Consider the following 27,137-nt stretch of genomic DNA (forward strand, 5'->3'; position numbering starts at 1 on the left):
GAGAGGACTTAGGAGATTGCTTCATTTTCATGGAATAAATACAGCGCCACTTCCAGTTTTCTAGTGGTTAATTGGAGATAAAAGTCTCATGGACTTTAGACTGGCTTTCAACTGGTCTCCTCAGATCTCAGATTACAGGCATGAGCCACCATGCCCGGCTTCTCCTTCTTTCCTTCCTTCCTTCCTTCCTTCCTTCCTTCCTTCCTTCCTTCCTTCCTTCCTTCCTTGTTTCCTTCCTTCTTCTTCCTCCTCCTCCTCCTTTTCTTCTTCTTCTTCTTCTTGGATTTCTTTCTCTCAAATGCAAATGCTCCTTAGGACTGAAGATACTATTTTGAATCTAAGTAAATGTTAACCAAAGAACCACTCAATTGTGCTTTAAAATTCATTTTAATAGTATTTTTAGTTAAGTAGCAGGCTACTTAATCCACATTACTTTCTAAAAGCAATGTTTTCTTAAGGGACAAAGAGACTGTCATTTTAAAAATGGTTACAATCTGCTGGGCAATGGTGGCTCACACCTATCTTAAGCCCAGCTACTCAGGGGCTGAGATCTGAGGACCATAGGTGAAAGCCAGCCAAAGCAGTACACTATTCTTGAGCAAAAAAGCTCATAGACAGCACCTAGTCCCTGAGTTCAAGCTGTGGGATCAGTGTTGTATAGAGGAGTTACTTTTCCTATACCAGGTAATCTGTACCTTTTTCTTTTTTTTTTGGATAACGTCATCTTTTCCTTCGCTTTCCCCCAGTTTCTCTCCCCCATCCCTGAAGATAATTCTATTTTTCACAGAGTAAATGAGTAACTAAATTGGTTTCCTGGATGTTAAAACAGACTCAGAAAGGACTGTACTTTGGACAAAGTGGAAAGATAAAGTAACTCCCACAACTTAATGGCACTATATGTGATCATTAAGATGAAAAAAATCTTATTAGCAGTCACATTTCAGTTTATAATGCTCTTACCTTAGTCTTTTCATCTACAACTCTTAGTCCATCTGCAGATACCCACAGGACTGCCTTCACTGCTTTCTTTCCGGTCTTGTAAAGAAAACCAAAAAAGAAAGGGGGTGGGGAGAAAAGATACACACAAAATATTAAAAAATTATATTCCACAGAAAAAAAACTGATTTCTGCCTTCCCAAAGTCACAAGTATAGATGACGTCCAAGTTCAGGAGGGATGCCCAAGGCCAGATACTCAAACCAAACTGCAGAAACGTTCAGGAACTAACAAGCCAAAGCCATTGTTTTAGAAACACAATGCCAAATAATAAGATAAAATAAGTTAGGGAGAAGGGTCAGACTTATCAAAACCAAGGTATCACATGCCTTAAAAGGTAAAGAATTTGTAACTAGTTTCTTCACCCATTTAAAAAAATCAACTAAGAAAACCAAGAGTCAGATAAATGTTAAACATATGAGTTACGACCCAAGTAGCTTCTGCCAGTCTATTTTCTTTTTGTGTTTTGGTCAGACATGGGACTTGAACTCTGGGCCTGGGTGTTGTTCCTGAGCTCTTCAGCTCAAGGCTACTACCTTATCCCTTGAGCCACAGTGAACCAATTCTGCTTTTCTAGTGGTTAATTGGAGGTAAAAATCTCAGGTTCTTTTGTGCCTGGCCTGGCTTTGAACCTTGATCCTCAGATCTCAGACTCCTGAGTAGCTAGGATTACAGGCGTGAGCCCCTGCACCCAGCCACTGCCAGTCTATTTAGAATGAGAAGTAACAGGCATGTTTAAATGGAGATGCTGACCATCCCACTATCCTCTGGTCCCAATGTTCATAGCAGGAACTGTGGGAACCCGAAAAATTTTCTTTTTTTTGGTCAGTCCTGGGGCTTGAACTCTGAGCCTGGGCATTGTCCTCGAGCTTTTCAGCTCAAGGCTACCATGCTATCCCTTGAACCACTGCACCACTCCTGTCACCTGAAATTTTTATGTCAAATTGAGCAAAAATTTTTCATTACTCTATTAGCAATCCTTCAGACCCATTACTTCTCTCAAGAGACACAGACTTGATTTAGTTTTTACTTTGAAATTTAGTTCACGCAAATATGTTAGAGACACAGATTTAAAAACTACTGAGAGGAGAGGGAGTGGGAGAAAAAGGAGGGGGTAACACTTTTCAAAAAGAAATGTACTTATGTAACTGTAACCCCTCTGTACACTGCAATAAAATTGTAAAAAAAAAAAACTACTGAGAAAATAACTTGTGACATGAATTTTCCTTGTACTTGCTGGGAACATGTGTATGAGGGTGGGGTTCACAAGAATCATATGAGAACAGTTGATCATTGATTTCTCATGTGACAGAATGCAACAGCTACTTAACAATATCCTTAACTGCCCCAAGAACACAAGAAAAATAAAACAAAAGCAAACGAACGTGGAGACAGAAGAACAGAGTAAAACATGGTACAGGACTGAGCTTCTAAAAGGAGAAGGGGCACTAACCAAAGGCTCTACCATTCCCCTTCCTGTATGTCCAAGTCAGAAAGTCCCAGACATGAGAAGCATGTTATCAGTGAAATAAACTGGTGTGATACATACCTGGCACATAGCTCAGTCAGTATCACATATTTGAAGAGTATAATGATTTGTTAGCCAGTAGAAATAGTACAAGAGCTCATACTCCACACTCAGAAAACAAAAGAATAAATAATACAGGAATAACAGCTAGAGTAGAGCTAAAACAAGGTACAGCAATGCTAGAAAGAAGATGCAGTTCAATCTATCCATAGGACGGAGAAAGGCTATACCAAGAAAGCAGAACTGGGTCTGGAAATCTTTTCTTGATGCTCTAGGGAGTTAGGGAGGTGAGGAAGTAACAGGTAGGTAATGAACATCCCAGTAGTAGAAGACCTGAAGGCAAACAAGATACAAGTGAAGGGTTTTGCCAATATTTCAGTACAACTTGAAAGTATGCTGGGTAAGTTGGAGGTGGAGGGGAGGAACAGTAGAAAAGGCTTTATTATGGAGAACCTTGTATGATCACTAAGGGATTGGATTTTAATTCTGCGTACTTAGAAACTACAGAGGAATATACACAACATGAATAGATTTTCATTTTAAAAACATCACTTTGAAAGCAGTGTACCTGGATTAAAAAAAGTCTGACAAGAAGCAATTTAACTATATGATTCCAGGTGTGAGAAAATGGAGGCAGAGCTTTTCTGAAAGATACAGATGTGGAAGCAAGGTTTTAAACAGTAAGTATAAAGAAGCAGCTAAGGGCCAGGAGTTTGGCCTAGTGGTAGAATGCTTGCCTAGCATGCACAAAGACGGGTTCGATTCCTTGGTACCACATACATAGGAAAAAAAACAAAAGCCAGAAGTGGTGCTGAGGCTCAAGTGGTAGAGCTCTAGCCTTAGGAAAGTCCAAGGACAGTCAGTGCTCAGGCCCTGAGTTCAAGGCCCAAGACTGCACATAGCAAAGATTAAATCAGAAAACTTGTATTGAAAGTAAGAAACGTATAGGTGGTGTATAGGTAAGAGAAATGCACAAGTAATCTTTTGTTGTTTTTTTAAAATCTGGCTATGTAGCATAAACTACCACTGAACTCTATGTAGCTCAGGCAGGCCTTCAATTTGTGATCCTTTTTATTTAGCTTTCTACATGTTGGGACTCCAGGTGTACCACCTATCCAATGCACAGGTGACAGCAACATGAAAAATACTGGTGAATGAACACAAAATGGTTATAAAAGTAATACAGAAAAGATAACTTAAGCTCAGCATATTGTAAGATTATTTCTCCTAAATTTAAAAGGTGCCTACAGTAAAAGGCAACTGAAATAAATCATTTTTTAAAATGAACTGAAAAATGGTGATAACATCCTTGATGTCCACCTTGGGAGGCTAAAAAATTGGAGTAACACATTTTTAAACTGTTTAAATCAGGGACTGGCCAGCTATCTCTGAAGGGTCCGAGAGCAAATATTTTGGGCTTTGTAGGCTACTATTCAACTCTGTCACCGTAGCATAAAACCAGTCACAGACAACATGTAAACAAACATACATGGCTTTGTTCCAATTAACTCTTGTTTTTAAAAATGAACAGTGGTCCATAGTCTGAAGGCTTCTAATATAAGTCATTATGATCTCTAGAAAATATATTAAAATATTAGACCTATTTGAAATTTCATCCCTAAATTTGCCTCTCCTTTTTTTGACACATGTATTTATATCCTATTATTTTAAACTGTGACTCATATCTTAAGTGCTGTCCAAATCTAAAATTCTATGATTCTTAAGATCCCTAATGAGTTAAGAACATGCAATTAATCAATATAAATAGAAATGACATTTAGAGGCAAGATAGTCTGCTGGGCATATAAAAGCTAAAAACAGAAAGGTTAAGCAGATGTTCTAATGTAAGCCAAAACAAAGAAATACTTTCAAGATTCAGGGAAGCATAATTTGGCAGAGCCATGAAAATTTCAGAAGTAACAGCATCCAACAGACCCATTTGGGCAGAAAGCACAGAACAAGTCACTCTTTCTGAGCAACAATCATGTGAATTTCTACTGTGCAAAATTCTTTCAGCTACAAACCAAAGAGGTCTTCAAGGGCACTCAATGTGTAAAGAATCGCTGGTCAGTCTGTCATACCTACACACAGAAATAACCCAGTCATTACAAAGTAATAACAATGTATTAGCCAGACAACTTTAATGCAGTGTGCCTTGTCATAAATAAACATGAAACTTTTATTTCACAGGTAGTTTGGCCTTGGTTTTTGTTCTAAATTTGAGGGAAATGACCTTGAAGTTTATAGTTTATTTAAATTTCTGGATTGAATGAAGTGAAAGGGCAGAACCACTAACTTTCTTCAGATTTGAGCAACATTTATAGCTAATGGTTGCTTTGTTAAATAATGTGTTTTAGTCAAGGACATTGAAGTATACCATTTCCTGCACTTTCCTGAATAAGAGCAGCACGTAAAGGTGTATGGGAAAATAATATGGATGACAGTATATCATGAGACACATAGCAAAGAAGAGATACTTGGAGACAATTTTCTAGGTTGCTAATTCACTTTAATTAGGGCATGAGAGAAATCAAGGATTATTCATACTAGGTTTATAACATATGTATATGTGTGTGTACAATAGCTGAAATTAAAAAATTATAAGCAACTCAAATGCAGCTTCATATTCCTCCTCACAATGAATGACCTCCCCCCACCTTGGTCATCTATGTCTGAAAGTTGAAGGTGAATGTGTTTTCTTCTCTACATCCTTGGTTGAATGAATGGAGTGTGTTTGTGTTCTGAGCTATCCCAATTGCTCTTGCAGTTTTGTTTCTTCGGTCTGAAATCCTTTTCTCCTCTAACTTAATTTAACTGGAACTTTGGTAGTTTTAACTCTCAATCTTAAGTGTCATCTTCTCTAGAAGCTTTTGCTATAATCTTTTATACTGTTCTTCCTGTCTGTTCCAGTAGTACCTACTATTACTGTGCAATTTGGTTATCACTCTCTTAATTCTGTCTGATTCCTTGCATTACGAGGTGAACTTAAGAGCAATATATTTGCTATTCATTTCATTTACTCATTCACTAAACCCAAGCAATGTGAACAAGTAGTTATAGGGTCACATATTATTTTAGGTACTGAAACTTCAACAGTAAACAAAACAGGCAAAGGTTCTTGGCTTCAGAGAGCTTACATTTTAGTAAGAAACAGATATACACACAAGTAAGATGTATGAAAGAATGATAAAAGAAATGGTAATAAAAGAAAAATAAAGGTAGGAAGATAGGGTATAAAGATGGAAAGTGTGATATTCAGATTTTAAGAGTTGTCAATTAGTGACCATGAGAAGGGACTTTTGAACAAAAACAGATGAGGACGTGGGCCATGTATGCACCTGGATGCTATGTGTTCCAGACTAGAAGTTACAAAGGAGCATAACTGGTGTGTTTAAAGAACTAGGAAGGAGCCTGATGTAGTTGGAACAGAGAGAATAAGAAGGAAAGTTGGAACAGAGAGAATAAGAAGGAAAGCAGGACAAGATAAAAGGAAAAGCAGAGAGGGAATTTGGTTAAGAAGGTACTGGAAACACTCAGAAAGTGGAACAACATAATCAGAACTCTTGCTTTAAGTTCCCCTTACAGGCTGATATCTTGAGATAGCAGGGAACAGAATTGGAAGTAGGGTAAGTCAGGTACCATTTGAATAATTACGGTGAGAAGAGATGCTGTCTGAGACCAGGAGAGTAATGGTAGAGTTTGTTAGACTTGATTAGGTTCTTAAAGATTGGAACAGATAGGAACTGGATGCTGGACATAAGAGAAAAAAGGGAGTCAAAGTCATATAGGACTTTTGACTAGAAATAGAATGAACAGAGTTGCTGTACACTGATGGGGAAGACCACAGAAGGAAAGAATCAGAAATCTGGCTCGATTCACCGGTGGCCACAGCGCACAGAGCAGTCTCTTCTCGTCCACGCACTTCGCTTCGCTCCTGCAAGCATGTCTGACAAACCCGATATGGCTGAGATCGAGAAATTCGATAAGTTGAAATTGAAGAAGACAGAAACGCAAGAGAAAAATCCTCTGCCTTCAAAAGAAACTACTGAACTGGAGAAGCAAGCAGGCGAATCCTAATGAGGTGTGCACCGCCAATATGCACTGTACATTCCACAAGCATTGCCTTCGTATTATACTTCTTTTAGCTGTTTAACTTTGTAAGATGCAAAGAGATTGGATCAAGTTTAAATGACTGTGCTGCCCCTTTCATATCAAAGAATTGAGAACTACTGACAACAACGGAGGCCGAGCCTGTCTCTCCCATCTGTCTGGCTGGCGGGGAAGGAAAAGAACTTGAATGTTGATGAAGGAAGAAAGCTGGGTGGGAGGAAGGAGAAATGTAGAGTAATATCCAAGCTGGTCCAAGATATCCTGCAGGCTGTAAAATGCAGTTTAATCAGAGTGCCATTTTTTTTGTTCAAATGATTTTAATTATTGGAAAGCACAATTTTTTTAATAAACAAATAAAGTTTTAAAACCTGAAAAAAAAAAAAAAGAAATCTGGCTCATGACCAGTGGCGAAGCATGAGATACCTATTAGGTATCAAAGTGAACATGATTAATGAGATATTAATTATATCTGTCAATTACCGATGACAGCTTATTTTGTACATTTGCTTACACTTAGTCATTTCACAATATTCACAAGATAGGTATTAGTCAAAGCTTGTAAGTGGCCCAGGATTAAATAAATTTGTGCCTTTGATTCTTATATTTCTTCTATAATGGAAATACATTTGTATATATGCAAACCTCATCAGCAAAACTATCAGCAGATGGTATTTTAAGTCAGGACTCTGGATGATATCACCAAAAGGAAGTTGCATGAAGTGAAGAATGAGTAGACTGAGACCTAGGCTAAAGCGGAAAGCCAGGAAAGTATGATTCCTGAACTAAGCAGTGTTTCAAAGGGGAACAAGAGATAGGCTATGTCAAATGCAGATGATAGTCTGAATGGACAAGAAGCTTATTAAAATATGATATAAAAAACAAGAATAGTTTTAGTAGAGGGATGGAGGTAAAAGTGGTGGAGTGACTGAACAAGATCAATAAATGATGGGATGGCAGAATTAAAGGCAACAAGAAGAAATTATTTTAAGGATGGTTTACTTTTATGATGGTTGTCTAGTGAAAGAAAACTGACCACGGAGAGACGAGATCACACTGTTGGAATAAGAACTGGAATAACAACCTGATGAATGCAGGACGTGGTAGTCCATGCCTATAATCCTAGCAGAAGAGGCAGGAGTATCACAGCTTTAAGGCCAGTCTGGGCAACATGGCTAGACCCTCTTCTCAATCCTACCTTCCCAAGAAACAAGAACAAAAACAAAAACAGAAACAGAAACGCCACTTACTAAAAAAGTGGCAGGTGTGGCTCAAGTAGCAGAGCATCAGCTGAAGGAAAGCTGAGTGACAGTTTAAGGCCCTAACTTTAAGCCTGGTTACTAGTGGGGGAGGGGAGGAAGGGGTGAGAATCTAAATGGAAAGGAAAGCTGGCTTAAGCTAGGTCATCACTTGAACAGGAGAGTAAGAGATGCAGGTAGGTAAACAGATATGGTGGTTGGCGGCCTACTGAAAGTTTTTCTCAGGCTGAGAATTTGGCCTAGTGGTAGAGTGCTTGCCTAGCATGCATGGAGATCCAGGTGTGATTCCTCAGTACCACATACATAGGAAAAAAAAAAAAAAAGCCAGAAGTGTTGCTGTGGCTCAACTGGTAGAGCTCTAGCCTGAGAAAGCCCAAGGACAGTGTTCAGGAGTTGAGTTCAAGACCCAGGACTGGCCAAAAAAAAAGGAAGTTTTTCTCTATTTTATTCTGGAGGTAACTAGGTTGAGTTCAGGGTCTATTGCTTGCCAGTCAGCTTCTCCACCACTTGAACCATACTCTCAATCCAATTTTGTTTTGTTGTATTGAATCTGAAGTTTCACGTATGCTGGGCAAGTAGGTGTTCTCCCACAGAGCTACATTTGTCAGTCTGATTGGTTTATTTCCTCAATGAAGTAGGGAAGTAGGCAGAAAAAGAGAATAGAATAAGCAACTGAAGGAAATGGAGGAGGCAAGGCAGAACGGGCTAAGAAAATACACTGTCCTGTTTATCTTTATAGAAGGATAGCAATCCCTAGCATGTTTTAGATACAAACTGTGCCTTGAGGCTTAAAGATCAGTGGGTTGACATGAATACCATGAAAAAATGTTAACTCTTGCAGGGTGTGGTGGCTCATGTCTGTAATTCTAGCTACTGAGAAGGGCTGAGGATCAAGGTTCAAAGTCAGCCCAGGCACTAAAGTCCATGAGACTCTTATCTCCAATTAACCACCAGAAAACCGGAAGTGGCACTGTGGCTCAAGGGGTAGGCACAGTTACTGCTCAGCTCAAGCCACTGCTGCAACATAGAAAGCAGGCTGTCTTTTCAGATCTTTGAATTCTTTTTTTTTTTTTTTTTGCCAGTCCTGGGCTTGAGCTCAGGGCCTGAGCACTGTCCTTGGACTTTCTCAAGGCTAGAGCTCTACCACTTGAGCCTCAGCACCACTTCCAGCTTTTTTTTCTATGTATGTGCTGCCAAGGAATCGAACCCGGGTCTTCATGCATGCTAGGCAAGCACTTTAACCACTAGGCCAAACTCCCGGCCCCAGATCTTTGAATTCTTAAGGTAGATATCCTAATTTTCATGCTAAAGTCCCCAATGTTTAAAACTGTTACAACTGATTCAAATATACAGACTGTGTGTAGGCCACACAATTTATGGTTGTGGACATATTCAGGCTCTTGAGCTGTCTAGTGTCCTCTGCATTAAATATTTTTCTATTTATTATAATTAGCATGTGCTTGAGGAAAGCAGAGATCATCTATATATATGAATACATATGTATACACATATATACTTTTTGGTAGTAAATTGAAGATAAGAATGTCATAAACTTTTCTGCTCAGGCTGGCTTTGAACTGTGATCCTCAGATCTTGCCTCCTGAGTAGTTGAGATAACAGGCATGAGCCACTGGTGTCTGGCTAATTATATATATATATATATATATATATATATATATATATATATTTTTTTTTTTTTCTTTTGCCAGTCCTGGGATTGAGCTCAGGGCCTGAGCACTGTCTTTGGGCTTTTCTCAAGGCCAGAGCTCTACCACTTGAGCCCCAGCACCACTTCTGGTTTTTTCCTATGTATGTGGTACCGAGGAATTGAACCCGGGTCTTCATGCATGCTAGGCAAGCACTCTACCACTAGGCCAAACTCCAGGCCCCTGGCTAATAATATTTTTGAATGAGAAAATATCAACATGCAGTAGATAGGGTAAGGAATTTTGTACTGAGTTTCAGAAAACTTGGTTTCTGTGCAGGTACTGATATTCAGTACTACTTGATATTCTGGTCATTCATTTGTAAAATGTAGCGTCATAAAATAGGAATATAGATCATTTAGCTCTGGGGTTTCTCAAGTGCATTCCTATTAAAAAATCCTTTTCAAATGTTAAATGCCATGTAACTACTGGTAGTAAAGTATTTGGTTAGTATGGCCAACTACACTATTGACCTTGAGTTTATAATAATCTCTTAAAAATTAAATGTATCATTGGGTTTCCTAAGCAATGAATAGTTTTCCTGTAGCTAGTTTGGAAAAAGTGATTTCAGGTCCTCATTTTCTTCTCCCTGCCCCCCCCCACCAGGTTATTTGGCTTGAACTCATGGATTGGGAATTGTCCCTGAACTTTGGTGTTCAAGGCTCTACTACCTTAGCCACAGCTAAGCCACCACTTGTGGTTTTCTGGTGGTTAATTGGAGATAACAGTCTTGTGGCTTTTCCTGACTGGGCTGGCTTCGAACTACGATCTTCAGATCTCAGCTTCCTGAGTAGCTACCATTCTAGGTGTGAACTACCAGTGCCTGGCTTTCCTTTTTTGGGGGGTCAGTTGTGGGGTTTGAACTCTGGGCCTGAATACTGTTCCTGAGCTTTTCAACTAAAGGCTATTGCTTTATCACTTGAGCCACAGCACCACTTCCAGTTTTCTGGTGGTTACGTGGAAATAAGAGTCTCACAGACTTTCCTGTCTAGGCTGGCTCTGAACCATGATCCTCAAATCTCAGCCTCCTGAGTAGCGAGGATTACAGGTATGAGCCACCAGCATCCGGCCCCCTTTTCTCTTAAGATGTTTATAATAAAATTTTGTACCATACCAGCTTTATTTATTCTATACTGTAAAAATTTCAGGAGCCACTGTTTCCATGAGTAGGTGATGTGGGAAATTAGGGAAAGAAGAGATGGTTCTTCTGGTGATGACTCATAAATTTAGAGTCAGAGCTCCCACTTATTTCTTTGCAGAAGTATCTGGTGGAAATGCTTCTTGATTACTGTTGTTCTTTATCCTGGACCATTCAATCACTCCAACTGTTTCCAGCAGGGAAAATTTTCCTGGGGAAAATGGAATGATGGCAACTGGAAAGACTGAACCTTGCTACTCAGGAAGCTGAGATCTGAGGATCATAGTTTGAAGCTAGCTGGGGAAGAAAAGGCTGTGAGATTCTTTATCTCCAATAAATGACTCCTGAGTTCAAAACCCAGAACAGGGGAGAGGGGAAAAGGAGAGAGGGAGGAGAAAGAAAGAAGGACAGGATTATTATAGTCAAATTCTTAGTCTTATACTCAGTTGTCCATGGTAATATTTTTCGGTCTCAATCTGGCTACCTCAGAGCACAACTAAACAATTATCAAGACTTAGACACAAAAATATTAAGAAATACCTTATTTTCATACCACCATCACAAGAACTAGACAGATAATGACAGATATTTAGTACACTATTAATGAAGACAAATTTTCTTAAGATTGGTACCCAGGTCAAAAATTTTGGCAGGATCAACAAAGGTAAGTTTATATACTTCTACTTATTCCCCTGAGACTTAACTTTGATTGAAGCATTGAATCTAAAATATAGAATATCTTAAATTTCCTTTGAATATTTCTTCCTATTTTTTGACAGTTGTGGATACTAACTAAAATCTATTGCTAAAATAAATTATAGTAAAATGACAGAGTTTTCCAAGATAAAGTAAATTTTAATATTAAGTGCCGAAGAGATCATTTTTAAAAGTTTGTTTCACTTATTAGATTGTCCTAGAAATTTATCAAGTTTAAGTTCAAAATACAAATAGGCAATAGCACAGATAGTAACTATCTAATCCATTAATTTCTACACAGAGTCAAATTATTTTGTTTTACAGTCAAACTTGTACTTAAAATATATATGTGTATATATATATGTATGTATATATATATATATATATATATATATATCAGTGCTATACCAGGGATGTAACTCCTTATAAAGCAAACATGGTTGTGGCATCAAACTTACTTTTCCAAAGAAGCCTTTGAAGAACTTCCTTTCCTGGAGGAACAGGGGACAAGTCGAATGCTATTACTGTATGGACTAAATGTCCCATAGTCTCATACCAATAAGCATATACAGAAATAGGGGAGAGGGCAAAGTGGGAGTGAGAGTTTTAAAGCATTATCCATACCAAGAGTAACAGGGAAAGTGGAAAGGTGCATGAAAATGCAGGGAAACACACTACATGGCCTGAGAATCTGTGGAAAGAGAAGAAACCAAAGCCTGTATTCATGCAGAGCTATTGTTTAATTTAGTGATCTCTAGATACTAATTTCAAACAAAGATTATCCAAAGTTGGCAGCAGAAAAGGCTGGAATATCCCGGTTTGGTCTGACTTTGCATTTTAAATTCACATTGGTGATTATTAAAGAGAAGACTGGTTCCATATGCACTCTTCAGTTTAGAAAGCATGGCCGCTGGGCATGGAGACGTAAGCTTTTAGTCTTAGCTAATTGGGAGGCTCATACAGAAGGACCACTTCAGCCCCAGAGTTCAGCACCAGCCATGACCATGCAGAGATGGTTTGGTTTCTATCTTTTTTTTTTTTTTTTTTTGCCAGTCCTGGGCTTGAGCTCAGGACCTGAGCACTGTCCTTGGACTTTCTCAAGGCTGGAGCTCTACCACTTGAACCTCAGCACCACTTCTGGCTCTTTTCTATGTATGTGGTACCGAGGAATCAAACCCGGGTGCTAAACAAGCACTCTAGCACTAGGCCAAACTCCTAGCCCAAGATTGGTTTCTTCACAAATAACAAAGTTGGACATGGTGGCTCAAGCATGTAATCCTAGCCAAAAAGTTTAAGACTCCATTCTCAACCAGTGGCTGGGTACAATGGTGTGCATTAGTCCTCTCCAGCAACACAGGGAAACACAATTAGTAAGATTGTGACCCACATTCGCTCAGGCATAAAACAAAATCATATCTTGGGAAGAATAAATATGCCAAAAAAGGACTAGAGGTGTGACTGAAGTGGTAAAAGTGCCTGAGTTAAATATAATAATAACAATAATAATAATAACAATAATAATAATAATAATAATAATAATAATAATAAAACAAAGCCAGGCACGGTGGCTCATGCCTATAATCTTAGCTACTTAGGAAGATGAAATTTGAGGATTGTGGTTCGAAGCCAGCTTGGGCATTAAAGAATGAGAGATTCTTAACTCCAATTAACCACTAGAAAACTGAAAGTGGCACTGTGGCTCCAGGGGTAGGGCAGTAGCCTTAAGCTGAAGAGCTCAGAGACAGTATCCAGGCCCAGAATCAAAGCCCCACAACCACCAAAAGTAATAATAAAAATAAAATAAAATAAATGACCCATATACCATCACACAGTCACACAGACACTGCAACAAGATTGGGTATGTAGTTCAGTGGTATAATGCTTCCTTAACCAATGCAAGGACCTCGGTTTTATCTTCAGAACTACTCAAACTAAATAAAAAAACTGCAACAAGTAAAATAAAATTACGAGTATACATCAAATGTCTTTATCCATACATTTTCTTACTCAGCTAACTATGAGAGGCTCCCATTCTACAGAAGAATAGCTTCATCAATGCTTTTCCATTATTTATGCATTAAAATCTAGATATGTCTCTATAACAGATACATACTATTGCAGATACATTGTTTATAAGGAATGCAGGGTTAATGTTTTCCTTGAAGCTTAGCAAATATATCTGAGAACCAAATCACATCTGTAGGATACAAGCAAAATTTAAGGAACAAAGTTTCATTTTCTTTGAAAATGACATTGTTTTAAAATAAATATATATATGTATTGATTTATTTTTCCTGGTCATGGGTCTGAGCACTGCAACTCAAAGCTAGTGCTCTACCACTTAAGCCACAGCACCACTTCTGGTTTTCTAATTGTTAGAGATAAGAGTCTCATCTACTTTCATACCTGGTGTGGCTTTGGGTCTCAACTCCGAAGGATTACAGGTGTAAGCCACTGGAGCCTGGCACGCATTGATATTTTAAAGTATACAATTCTAAACGCACATGGTAAGGCTCCACCATCAATTTTTTTTTTTTTTGCCAGTCCTGGGCTTGAGCTCAGGGCCTGAGCACTGTCCTTGGACTTTCTCAAGGCTAGAGCTCTACCACTTCCGGCTTTTTTCTATGTATGTGGTACCGAGGAACCGAACCCGGGTCTTCATGCATGCTAGGCAAGCACTTTAACCACTAGGCCAAACTCCCGGCCCCCCTCCACCATCAATTTTAAGTGCTGGATACAAAAACTTGTCACAAACTAAACTCTAACAAATACTTGAAAAACAGTTTTTTTAACTCACTCAACCTAGCTTAATTATATTTTCTAGATGAGGCTGAACTATACTTTTTTTATTTTTAACCAGTCCTGGAGCTTGAACTCAAGGCCTGGTCACTGTCCTTGGACACTTTTTGCTCAGGGCTAGTGCTCTGCCACTCGAGCCATAGCATCACTTCTGGCTTTTTCTGAGTATGTGGTCCTGAGGAATCGAACCCAGGGCTTCATGTGTGCTAGGCAAACATTCTACCACTATGCTGGTACACTCCTGGCCCTGAACTGATACTTTTGAGCCTTACCTATTCATGATCATCACTTTTGATTGTTGGAAAAATATTTTTTTAAAAAGACAACTCTCCTGGAATTTGACTCTTTCAGACAATTTATGAAGTTATTCAATGCTGAGGTTTTTTGGTGTTTTGTTTTGTTTTGTTTTTGCCAGTCCTGGGGCTCGAACTCAGGGCCTGGGCACTGTCCTTAGACACTTTTTGCTCAAGGCTAGTGCTCTGCCACTTGAGCTACAGGGCCACTTCCAGTTTTCTCTGAGTATGTGGTATCAAGGAATTGAACCCAGGGCTTCATGCATGCTAGGTGAGTACTTTACCACTAGGCTATGCTCCCAGCTCTCAAATACTTAGTGTTTAAAGTTATAAATAGCATCACTATTTCCACAAAATATTTTATATTGGAGGAAGAAAGATAATAAAATAACCAGGGTAGTTATCAAAGCAAGCATAAAATTATTTCTGCTGCCAAGTTTGGTGGGCCTAGTTTTGTTAGATTATGAGTAAATATTAGCTTTCATGGATGCAGCCCAAGTTAAAAAATTCACCACTCATGGAGTATAGAAAGGGATTAAAGATTTGTTAATATTTAGTGTAGCTCTTCGAAATGCTCTTGTTAAACATGGAGTTTTCCCTCTTCTAAAAGGCCTCAGATGTTAATGATAAAAGTTGATGTGCAAAATGCATAAAATGACAGTTATTGGAGACTATTAATGTTCTTTTAAAAAATAATTAAGTAATGATTCTTTTACCTGCTAAAACAAGAACATATATTAAAACAAATATATCAAATAATGAATAAAACCATCATATTAGGAACTAGTAGTATAATGAAACTAATCTAAAATCAAGTCAGAAAGAGAAGATACTTAAGAGACAATGGAAAGAAATGGCCTTAAAAATGAAAGGTATTTTGGATCAGAGTAAAACAAGATACCTAAAGGCCTCTTATAATATTTACAAAATTTACTGATGACAGTGATCTTCACCCTGCAACATATAGACAAAAATGGGCAATAGCCATTTTTTGTCATTTACCCTCTATAATCTAATCCTATGATGGTTAATTACTGAAACTATTTCAAAAACTAAATGAGTTGAAAATAGTTGTAAAATAACCTATGTATAGAAAGTGTAAGAATTAAAGTCTATGGTTTTGAGGAGCATATTTTTAAAACTGTCTTCTTCAGTGACTATTTGTTTTTCTTAAAAATGAGAATATCAACTCAGCATGTGACTTCCAAATGAAGTCAGTGATTCTAAATTGTAATAGATTAGATAAGGGATTTACATACATACAACTTAGACTTGCAAACCATCTTCTGAGTTACAAAATTCTTTGTATTTAAAATTTTGACATTCAAACTGATTCCAAAGATTTTTTTTCTCTAGTCATCAGTAGGCTTGTATACCCTACATTTTGTTCCATTTCTTTGAAATTCTTAACAAGAAGCTTTAAGATCATTTTAAAAACAAACAAAAAACTTTTAAAGACATAACTTTTGGCACAATAAGTACCTAGTACAGCAAGTTGCAGATTCCTAGTGAATGTTCACTGGAAATGGAAAAAACAGAAGGTATCTTGATATTTCTACATAATAAGAACATGAAAGAAAAAAACTCATGAATACATGTGGACCTGAATGATGTGAGACCAATATCCTAAAGATTTTCAACTCTCTAAAAGATCTTAGTATGGTACTATAGGGGATTAATAGAAGGGGAAGCTTCTTTGAGCATAATAAACAGAAATTTTACCAAAGTTAATTAAAAATTCCATTTGATTTTTAAATATATTTTCTAATACAGAAATGCACATAATTGTTTCAAGTCATGGAGAAACTCTGACAATTTTAAAGTAACTTCTTGATGAAAATTTCAAGTGGTCAATTTTCATTTATTTACAGTGGTATTGAGGTTTGAACTCAGAGTTCACCTGCTACCAAGTTCAATAGTTTAAGTATGTCCAGAAAAGCAATCGCCAATATATGTAGAACTTTCTTTATGTCATAAAATACCATTCAGAAATAAGGATTGTTATAGAGATATGCAAAATGTTTCTTAAACTTTAAAATACTCAATGTAAGATATAATTATGATACTTACAAAATTCAATTTGATCACATATTAAGAATTGGAGTTCTTGAATATTCATTTCAGAAAAAATTTTTTAGTAATTACTATATGCCACACACTGTTCCAGATATAATTTTTCAAATGGCAATTTAGTTCCTCTTTCTGGCAAACATAAAAACGTACTGCATTTTATCTGAATAGTTCTGTATCTCAAATAACTATGCTTTTTATTTTTTTGCCAGTCGTGGGCTTGAGCTCAGGGCCTGAGCACTGTCCTTGGATTTTCTCAAGGGTAGAGCTCTACCACTTGAGCCTCAGCCCCATTTCTGCTTTTTTCTATGTATGTGGTACCGAGGAATCGAACCCGGGTCTTCGTGCATGCTAGGCAAGCACTCTACCACTAGGCCAAACTCCCAGCATAACTATGCTTATAATTAGCAAGCTTATTGGCTTTAAAAAACAAAAAAATTGGCTGGGTACCAGTGGCTCACACCAATGCTAGCTACTCAGGAGGCTGAGATCTGAGGATCGTGGTTCAAAGCCAGCCTAGGCACCAAAGTCCTTGAGACTGTAACCTTCAATTAACTACCAGAAAACTGGAAGTAGCTCTGTGCCTCAGGAACAGTGCCCAGGTCCAGAGTACAAGACCCACGACTAATCAAAAAAAACAAAAAACAAAATACAATTGATAAAGTACTGGTGGCTTGCACTGGTAATCCTAGATAGGAGGTGAAGGTTGCAAGAACTACAGTTTGAGTCCATCCTGGACAAAGGAGTTTACAGACTCTATCTAAGTCAAAAAAGCTGGTAACCAGGTGTGTGTCTGGCATCTCAGCTATGGTACAAAGTATAAATAGAATTGTGGTCTAGGCAGGTCAGGATGAAAATGAGACCATCTAAACTTAAGCAAAGGTCATGGCTCAGCATAGAACATTTGCCTCACAAGCTTGAAGCTTTGTATCTGTCCAAACTTTTGTACCATCATTGCCTCCAAAATTAATTTTAAAACTAGATGGTTAAATATTGGTTATTTTTGGAATTGTAAGAGATCTTGCTTTATTCGTTAGTTTTCAAATTCATTTGTATTTTACACAACAAATATATTACCTATACAATAAAGAACTATTTCAAATTTTTAAAAAGTTAAAACAAAGACTAGACAGTGGTAGAGGACTTGCTTGGCATGCATGAAGCCCTGGATTTCATCCCTAGTACTAAAGATTAAAACCTAAAAATTAAAAAAAAACATAAACAAGTATGATTGACTGCTCATTAAACAATTGGATACAGGACTGGGAATGTGGCTTAGTAGTAGAGTGCTTGCCTAACATGCATGAAGCCCTAAGTTTGTTTCTTCAGTACCACATAAACAGAAAAAGCTGGACGTGGTGCTATCAGTCAAGTGTTAGAGTGCTAACCTTGAGCAAAAAAGGCTCAGGGACAGTGCCCAAGCCCCGAGTTCAAGCGCCAGGACTGGCAAAACAAACAAACAACTGGATACAATTTCTCAGTATCTTCTGGACAAACTTAAATCATCTTTAGCTATTCCTTAAGAGAATGAATGTGATACCAGAACTGGAATTAAAAGATTTCCTAAAGGTTCCATTACACTGTGATCTAAGTTATATATTTATAAAATTTAATAACTATAGGTTATTTCAGGTCTACTGAGTCTGTTTACTATTTTTTTCTGTTTGCAGTTACTACTAATATAGTGTTGTAAAATATATTTTTGTGCTTTTATATTTTTCATTTTCTTTTTACATCAAAAATTTTATTAACACTGACTTTTTACATTATATTTCAAATGTCAAGTTTAACAAACAAGTATTCAAGAATGGAATCTCTATATGCAATCACTGGCACATAAATTTAAGAACAAAATTAAAATTAAACTGAGACTATGTCATAGATACATCTTAATCTATATACCAATACGTCTATAGAATATATATCCCATCGTAGATTTATGTCTATATAGTTATATTTATATCTCCAAGTTCATGACAATGACCGTGAATACCTGAGTATTAAGTCATCGCTCTTGTACTGTCTGGATCTAATATGCACATATCAAAGAGACCATGAACCTTTTGTTCCTTTGGTATTGGCTTCTCTCATTCAACATGATTTGCTCTAATTCCATCCACTTCCCAGGGAATGCCATTATCTTGTCTGTTGGCTCTGTAGAATTCCATTGTGTGTGTGTGTGTGTGTGTGTGTCCACATATATATCTCACATTTTTTGTATCCATTCATCTACAGTAGGGCATCTGGGTTGTTTCTATCTCTTGGCTATTGTGAATAGTGCAGAGATGAACATGGCTGAGCAGATGTCCTTATCATATCCTGGGTTATGAAGCTCAGAGTAGATGCCTAGGAGTGGTATGGCAGGATTGTAGGGAAGGTCTATTTTCAGTTTTGTTTTTTTTTTTTTGCCAGTCCTGGGCTTGAGCTCAGGGCCTGAGCACTGTCCTTGGGCTTTCCTCAAGGCTAGTATTCTACCCTGAGCCACCACACCATTTCTGGCTTTTTCTATGTATGTGGTACTGAGGAATGGAACCCGGATCTTTGTGCATGCTAGGCAGGCACTCTACCACTAGGCCAAACTCCCAGCCCCTATTTTCAGTTTTTTAAGAAACCTACAAACTGCCTTCCAGAGTGGCTAAACTAGTTTACTTTCCCATCAGTAGTGCAAGTAGGGTTTCTCTTTCTCTATAACTCCTTGTCTGAGTTTGTCATCTAAGTTCAGAATATTGGCCATTCTAATTGGGGTAAGGTGGTATCTTTGGGTTGTTTTTATTTGCATTTCCTTTATGACCATGGATGATGAGCATTTTCTCATGTTTTTCTGCCATTTTAATCTCTTCTTTTGGTAAGTCTCTCTTTAGTTCCCTTGCTCATTTAGTGATTGGTTTGTTGGGTTTGGGGGGGATTAATTTCTTGAGTTCCCTGTAGATACTGGATATGTACCTGATGTATTATTGGTAAACATCTTTTCCTAGTTGGATGGCTGTCTTTCTACTTTACTAGCTGTATTTTTCTCTGTGCAGAAACTTTTTATTTTTAGGGAGTCCCATTTGTTAAGTCTCTCTCTAATCAGTTGTGACCCTGGGACACTGTTCAGAAAGTTTTTGCCTATGCCTATGAGTTCCAGTGTCTCTCCTACTCTATCATGTAACAGTTTCAAGGTTTCGGGTCCGATATTGAGGTCTTTGATCCATTTTGAGTTAATGCTTGTGCATGGCAATAGGCTGAGATCAATTTTTAGTTTTCTGCATGTGGCTACCCAGTTTTGCCAGCACCAATAATTGAACTGGCTGTGTTTGTGGCTCCTCTGTCAAATGTAAGTTGACTATAAGTATGTGGTTTTATTTCTGGATCTTCTATTCTGTTCCATTGATCTTCTGGTCTATTTTTGTGCCAATACCATGCCATTTTTGTTATTATGGTAGAGTCTGAAGTCTAGTATTATAATACCACCTGCATTGCTTTTTGCCTTGAATTGTTTCAGCTATTTTAGGTTTTCTGTTGTTCCATATGAACTTTTGGATTAGACCTTCTATTTCAGTAAAGAATGTCTTTGGGATTTTGATGGGAATTGCATTGTATTTATACATCAATTTCGGCAGTATGGCCATTTTCACTATATCAGTTCTTCCTATCCATGAGCATGCGATGTCTTTCCATTTCCTGGCATCCTCTTTAATTTCTTTTGTTAGGCTTTTATAGTTTTCATTAAATAATTCCTTATATTTTTGGTTAATTCCTAAATATTTCATTCTTTTGGAGGCTATTGCAAATGGGATCATTTTCTTGATTTCATCTTCTGTTTGTGTATTGTTGGCGTACAAAAGGCTACTGACTTTTGCAGGTTGATTTTGAATCCTGCCTCTTTGCTAAAGTGGTTTATTAGTTTTAGGAGTTTGGGAGTGGAGTTTATTGGGTCGTTTAGGTATAGGATCATGTCATCTGCGAACAGGGGTAGTTTAATTTCTTCTTTCCCTATGTGGATCCCTTTGATGCCCTTCTCTTGCCTTATTGCTCTGGCTAAGTGTCCCAGAACTATATTGAAGATAAGTGGAGAAAGTGGGCATCCCTGTCTAGTTCCTGAGTTTAAGGTAAATGGCTCTAGTCTTTCTCTATTTTGTATGATACTGGCTGTAGGTTTGTCATATATGGCTTTAATTATTTTAAGGAATATACCTCCTATTCCTATTTTTTTTAGTGCTTTCAACATGAATGGATGCTGTATTTTGTCAAATGCCTTCTTGGTGTCCAGAGAAATTTTACAATTCTTAATCTTAGCTTTATTGACATAATATATTAATTAATTTGCGAATGTTAAACCAGCCTTGCATCTGTGGGATGAAGCCTACTTGATCACAGTGTATAATTTTTTTAAATTTGTTTCTGGATTCTGTTGGCCAGTATTTTATTGAGGTGCTTTGTGTCTGTGTTCATTAGAGAGGTAGGTCTGTAGTTCTCTTTTTTTATTGGGTCTTTCCCTGGTTTGGGGATGAGTGTGACATCAGCTTCATAAAAATGAGTTTGGTATGGCTTCTTCTGCTTCTATTTCTTGGAAGAGTTTCAAGAATATAGGTATTAAGTAGGGAAAATAGTTATATTATTTTCAAATGTTCTTAACTAAAACTGGTTATCTTTTAGGGGAACCAAAATTATTTTTCAAGAGAACAAACTGAACCTCTATTTTTCTTTGAAATTCATTTTGGTAAAAAATGGAAAGTTAAATTATCTGCATTTAATTGGGGAATATGTTCAAATAACATATCAAGTCTTTAAAATTATAGTTTTCATGTTCCTAAGTCCATGGATACATGTCCTCTTAACATTAATGAATTGAGAGGACAGAAAAACTGGGAAGGGCTTCAATTATTTAAGAATTTAAATGATCCAAATCAGAAATAAAACTATATGTAAGTATATACGAAGGTAAGTGTACTGGTGTCTATATTTGGGTGGTGATTATTCAGTTACTGTTCTTCTTTCTTTTCTATAACAGGTTTAGGCATTTACTCTAAAATATAACCTCTCTGCAATGTTTTTAAATTTCATGTATTATACATTGAGGAATTATAGTTAAAAGGTAATTTAACTATATCAACAAGCAGGAAAGCTATAGTTACTTGGCAAATTGAAAAACAAACAAAAAGCACTCATTAGTAGTCAAACTTGTAGCAGCAGCCCGCTATACCAGCAAACACAAAGCAACACTAACAGTGCTGCTTTGGTAAGGGCATGCAGAAGTAATGCTGAAGCTTTCACGGCAAAGTGGAGAAAAGCTACACACTGGAGAGAAGGAAGCTTGTCAAGAGCTATTTAAGAGTCTATGGGAACATTCCACAGACCTACTTGAAAATATGAAGTCACTTTAACCTGAACCTTTGTGAACTGTGAACCATTCTCTTCTTTTACTAAATATACAGGTATGTACCTGGGATGTGTTCTAAGATATAACAGGCCAAAAAAACATTTATTCCAGAGAAGGGCTCTCCATTTCAAGTGTGCTGGCTTATAGAAACAGACTGTTTAAGAGGAGTATAGAGAGAAAATTAAGAACTTGTGTCAAGATGAAAATGAGAACTCATTAAGAACCATTCCATTCCCTGCAGTAAATCTTATTAGGATTAACACAATTATCTCTATTTTCTACTTTTTCCTGGAAAGCTATTTCTTATATTTAAAATCAACAATTCAAACTAAAAATAACAGTTATCACAATTACGTAAAGATGTTAACTGTAACAATTTTATCCTGGTTTTAGAATAATATTCTATCAAATTGTACTACATGATTATATGGATTATGGTAAATCAAGACAATATTTTGGATACTGTATGGCCTAAATTAAAGAAGCTGGAATGTGTAAAAGTTGTCTTTGGATAGACAATGTAAAGTGTTCATATCCTTTTTGTGGTACTGTGGTTTGAACTCAAGACCTTGAGCTTGCTAGGCAGGCACTCAACACTTGAGCCATGCTTCCAACCCTTTTTGCACTGATTAGTTTTGAGACAGGGTGTTGCTCTGTGCCTGGGCTAGTTTACATTTCGATACTATAGATGATTCTCACTTTAACCTGATGGCAGGCACATGCCACCAATATTATTTTTTTCTGTTTTGATGTGGTCTCAGTACCTTTTGTTCAGGTTGGCCCTGAAATAGGATCTCTTGATCTCAGTCTCCCAAGCAAGTAGAATTACAAATGTGAGTCAGTCTCCGTGTCTGCCTGATTAGACTGTATCGTGTGTGTGTGTGTGTGTGTGTGTGTGTGTGTGTGTGTGTGTGTGTGTGTGATCACGGGGCTTAAACTCTGGGCCTGGGCATTGTCTTTGAGCTCTTCAGCTCAAGGCTAGAGCGCTACCACTTGGGCCACAGAGCTACTCTCGGTTTTCTGGTGGTTAATTCAATATAAGACTCTCATGGACCTTCATGACTGGGCTAGCTTTCAACTTCCATCCTCAGCTGAGTAGCTAGGATTACAGCCTCCTGAGCCGCTGGCACCTGGCATAGCCTGTATCTCTTGCCTCAAGAAAAACATTTCCTCACTAAATAGTGGGTAATGAAATTTACTGCCTACAACCTTGTAAGAAAATATAGACAGCCTACAAATAAATACTGGCAACCATCAAATACATACAGCTTTCAGTCTTTTTACAGCATCTTCACAGATATGCATTCCTCTTGACTCATCAACTTCCACATGGCCAAGGTACTGTAGAAAAAGAGAAAAAGGTTATTGTTCTACTATATTTATTGAGTAGTGACTATACAGTATTCTTGCATTGCTGACACTCACAGCCAATACAGAAAAATTAAAATAATATTATTTTACTTATCCTCAGTATCTTCACATGAATGAGATTTAGAACAATTATTTCAAAAAGTTATCAAAAGGAAGTGTGCATGGTGGCCACTAACTATAATCTAAATCAACTGAATCTAAACCATAAAAGCTTAGGCTGGCTTTGAACGAAGATCCTCAGATCTCAGTCTCTCTGTTTTTTGCCAGTCATGGGGCTTGAACTCAGGGTCTGGGCACTGTCCTTGAGCTTTCTCACAGCTAGTATTCTACTACTTGAGCCATAATACCACTTCTGGCTTTTTCTGTGTATGTGGTACTGAGGAACCAAATCCAGGCTTCGTGCATTCTAGGCAAGCACTCTACCACTAGGTCACACTCCAGCCCACCAGTATAATTTTCAGAACCACTTTTTCTCCTGCTTTGATCTTTCCCAATCTTTTGTTCCAGTCCCCACTCATAATATGTCCATTTTCTACATAGCATCACTGTTGTACTGGTTCATCCTCCTTGTTTCTTTTCTTTTCTCTTTCTTTCTTCCTTCCTTCCTTTCTTTCTTTCTCTTTTTTGCCAGTCATGGGTCTTGAACTTAGGGCCTGATCACTGTCCTTGAACTTTCCTTAAGGCTAGAGCTCTACCACTTGAGCCTCAGCACCACTTCTGGCTTTTTTCTATGTATGTGGTACCAAGGAATCGAACCTAGGCCTTCGTGCATGGTAGGTAAGCACTCGACCACCAGGCCAAACTCCAGGCCATCCTTGTTCTTTTATGTGTCCTCCCGTGCCCTCCCAAATACAAAGAAATAAACAATACAAAAGGAAAAGAGGTTTGAACTCAGGGCCTGAATACTGTCCTTATACTTTTTTAAGGCTACAGCTCTACCACTTGAGCCACAGCACCACTTCCGGCTTTTTTTCTATGTATGTGGTACCAACTCATAGCTACATTATCTGTTTTAGAAATATGAAGATAGAAATCATCCTTGTAGTTCACTACTCTATGAGAAAAACATGCTCATTGAAATACACATTACTTAAAAGGTCCCTTTTCTTCTCTGAGACACTACCTCACTAAAGAACTGCAGCTGACTTATGCTTTAATGGCTAAAATATTTGACACTGGGACTTCTTTTGTTTGTATGCCTTTCCAAAACTCCCTGAGTAAGAGACTTTTTATTCACAAAAATGTACTTTAGAAAAACTACTATGTGGAATTTCATTCTTGATGAATTAAATCACTTTTCTCTCTCGTGAAAAAAATATTTAAGAAATAGATTCCCTGCCCCCCCTTTGGTAATGTGATCCATGAGAAGAAATGTGGCGATTTGAAGTAAGATTGTAATTGTAGCTACTAGCAGGAATGAAAAGTAACATAATATTCATGTAATTTATAAGGAATTATACAGCATTTCATTATATATATGCAGTCTATGCTACATTTAGCACAAATATTGTATGCATACATGTAGAATACAATATCAAAATTCATTTTTTTCTCTTTAATCAAATGAGTAATTAAATTAAAATTTGCTAGTTTTTAAATATTTGGAGAATTCCATTTGAACAAATCATATGACAAACAGACGTATTAAATATAATCGTGTAAGTATAATCAAACAAGTTGAATGATGAAAAGAGTAGAATGAAAATTTTTACTTTTAAAAATAGTAGGTGCCAAAAAAGTGATTTAGATAAGCTCACTGACAGAGACTGGAATAGACTCTGGTCTTCTCCTCTATAGATCTATCTTCTTTCACATCCCTCACATTAGTTCTCTATTAAAGTACATATGTAACTCTCTTGACTCACTACTGGCTTACAGTTTACTACTCTTACGTATATTAACTTAATGTTATTCTTCTTTTTAAAAAGTAGTCATGGGACTGGGAGTTTGGCCTAGTGGTTGAGTGCTTGCCTAGCATGCATGAAGACCCAGGTTCAATTCCTTGGTACTGCATACATAGAAAAAGCCAGAAATGATGCTGTGGCTCAAGTAGTAGAGCGCTAATCTTGAGAAAGCCCAAGGACAGTGCTCAGGCCCTGAGTTCAAGCCCCAGGACTGGCAAAAAAAAAAAAAAGTAGTCAGATATGGAGAGTCATCCATTTTGGTAAGGTTGTTTATGGCTGAAGTGAAAGTCACATTTTCCTCATAGCTTAGTATTTCCCTCACCTTTCCTAATTAAAGTATACACTACTAATTAAACAGGAGATATGTGTTGTGGAAATTATAGCTGACAAATGAAGAAAGGACAGCTTCCAAATGGATGTTTAGAGTATCAACATTTTGCAAATCTTAATTAACTAATTAACTCAGGCAACCATCATCCATGGCTGCTGCTACCTCCAAAGGATAATCAGTCATTGTACACCTTCTGGTAATAGTCTATATTGGGCTGGAAAGGGGAAGGAAACCTAAGTAAATCTGATAAAGCCTCTGAAATTACCAATTCAAAAGTTGTATAGGATGCAGAGGGGCTGCTTAAAAGGAATTTTTTGGTTTTTTGCTTTGTTTTGATTTTGTTTTAGTATTTTTAGTGAGGAGAGAGAGAGGTTAAAGTTTCAGAATTATAAAAGAAATGGGGGGTTGGGAGTTTGGCCTAGTGGTAGAGTGCTTTCCTAGCATGCACGAAGACCTGGGTTCGATTCCTCAGAACCACATACATAGAAAAAAGCCAGAAGGTACAGTGGGCTCAAGTGGTAGAGCTCTAGCCTTGAGAAAGCCCAATGACTGTGCTCAGGCCTTGAGTTTAAGCCCAAGACTGGCAGAAAAATAAAAAAATTAAAAAAAAATAAAAGAAATAACGGTGTTTAAAAAAAAAAAAAGAAATGGGCTCAATTGGATACTTCATGCTCTCAAATGGAAAACCTGAAAAGTATGCCCTAAAGATACAAATAAGTTAGAAGAGACAAGAGCTTTTGCTCAATTTACAATCCAGACTTACTTAGTAATAAAAAACAGACAGGGGCTGGGAGTTTGGCCTAGTGGTAGAGTGCTTGCCTAGCATGCATGAAGACCCGGGTTTGATTCCTTGGTACCACATACTTACAAAAAGCCAGAAGTGGTGCTGAGGCTCAAGTGATAGAGTTCTAGCCTTGAGAAAAATCCAAGGACAGTCCTCAGGCCCTGAGCTTAAGCCCAGGACTTGCAAAAAACAAAACAAAACAAAAAAACAGACAAAGTTACTATAAAAAAGACAACTTTGGGACTCAGAGTGTGGCCTAGTGAGTGGTAGGGTGCTTGCCAGGCATGCATGAAGCCCTGGGTTCGATTCCTCAGTACCACATATACAGAAAAGGCCAGATTGAGCTGTGGCTTAAGTGGTAGAGCAATATCCTTGAGAAAGCTCAAGGACAGTTCAAGCCCCAGGACTGGCAATACATACATACATACATACATACATACATACATACATACATACATACAACTTCCCAGGCTAATCTCTCAAAAATTATGTGTATGAAATTTCTAAGCAAAATATTAATAAATAGAACTTAGTAATATACATATCAAATTGAACTTAATTGTTCTGGCCATTAATCAAGCTCAGACTTTAGGACTGTTAATGCTAGTTGACTGTTTAAGTCAGGCTTACCACTTCAAATAACTATATAAAAAGTAGGGCTGGGAGTTTGGCCTAGTGGTTAAAGTGCTTGCCTAGCATGCATGAAGACCCGGGTTTGATTCCTCAGTACCACATATGTAGAAAAAAGCTGGAAGTGGTGCTAAAGCTCAAGTGGTAGAGCTCTAGCCTTGAGA

The 27,137-nt window shown here is 37.5% G+C and overlaps 2 protein-coding genes across 8 annotated transcripts in view; one reads left to right on the plus strand and one right to left on the minus strand.

Moving 5' to 3' along the window:
* Numb (NUMB endocytic adaptor protein) overlaps positions 1 to 27,137 on the minus strand; it is a 97,059-nt gene that overhangs the window by 16,062 nt on the left and 53,860 nt on the right. For 4 of the 7 annotated variants that reach the window (XM_090344425.1, XM_090344426.1, XM_090344429.1 and 1 more), the window contains 3 exons: positions 23,220 to 23,294; positions 11,888 to 11,920; positions 961 to 1,035 (listed from right to left, as the gene is read on the minus strand). In XM_090344425.1, the coding sequence (XP_090200551.1) occupies positions 961 to 1,035; positions 11,888 to 11,920; positions 23,220 to 23,294 (183 nt within the window). The remainder of the gene's footprint in view (positions 1 to 960; positions 1,036 to 11,887; positions 11,921 to 23,219; positions 23,295 to 27,137) is intronic. The other 3 variants (XM_090344428.1, XM_090344430.1, XM_090344427.1) reach the window with 1 other exon arrangement.
* On the plus strand, positions 6,403 to 7,000 carry LOC150054660 (thymosin beta-4-like). The gene has a single exon (XM_090344431.1). It carries the CDS (start codon positions 6,466 to 6,468, stop codon positions 6,598 to 6,600), a length of 135 nt encoding a protein of 44 aa, XP_090200557.1. The 5' UTR covers positions 6,403 to 6,465; the 3' UTR covers positions 6,601 to 7,000.

This window comes from Megascapheus bottae, chromosome 14 (assembly GCF_031878675.1).
Source record: "Megascapheus bottae isolate mThoBot1 chromosome 14, mThoBot2.hap1, whole genome shotgun sequence".
Lineage (NCBI taxonomy): Eukaryota > Metazoa > Chordata > Mammalia > Rodentia > Geomyidae > Megascapheus > Megascapheus bottae.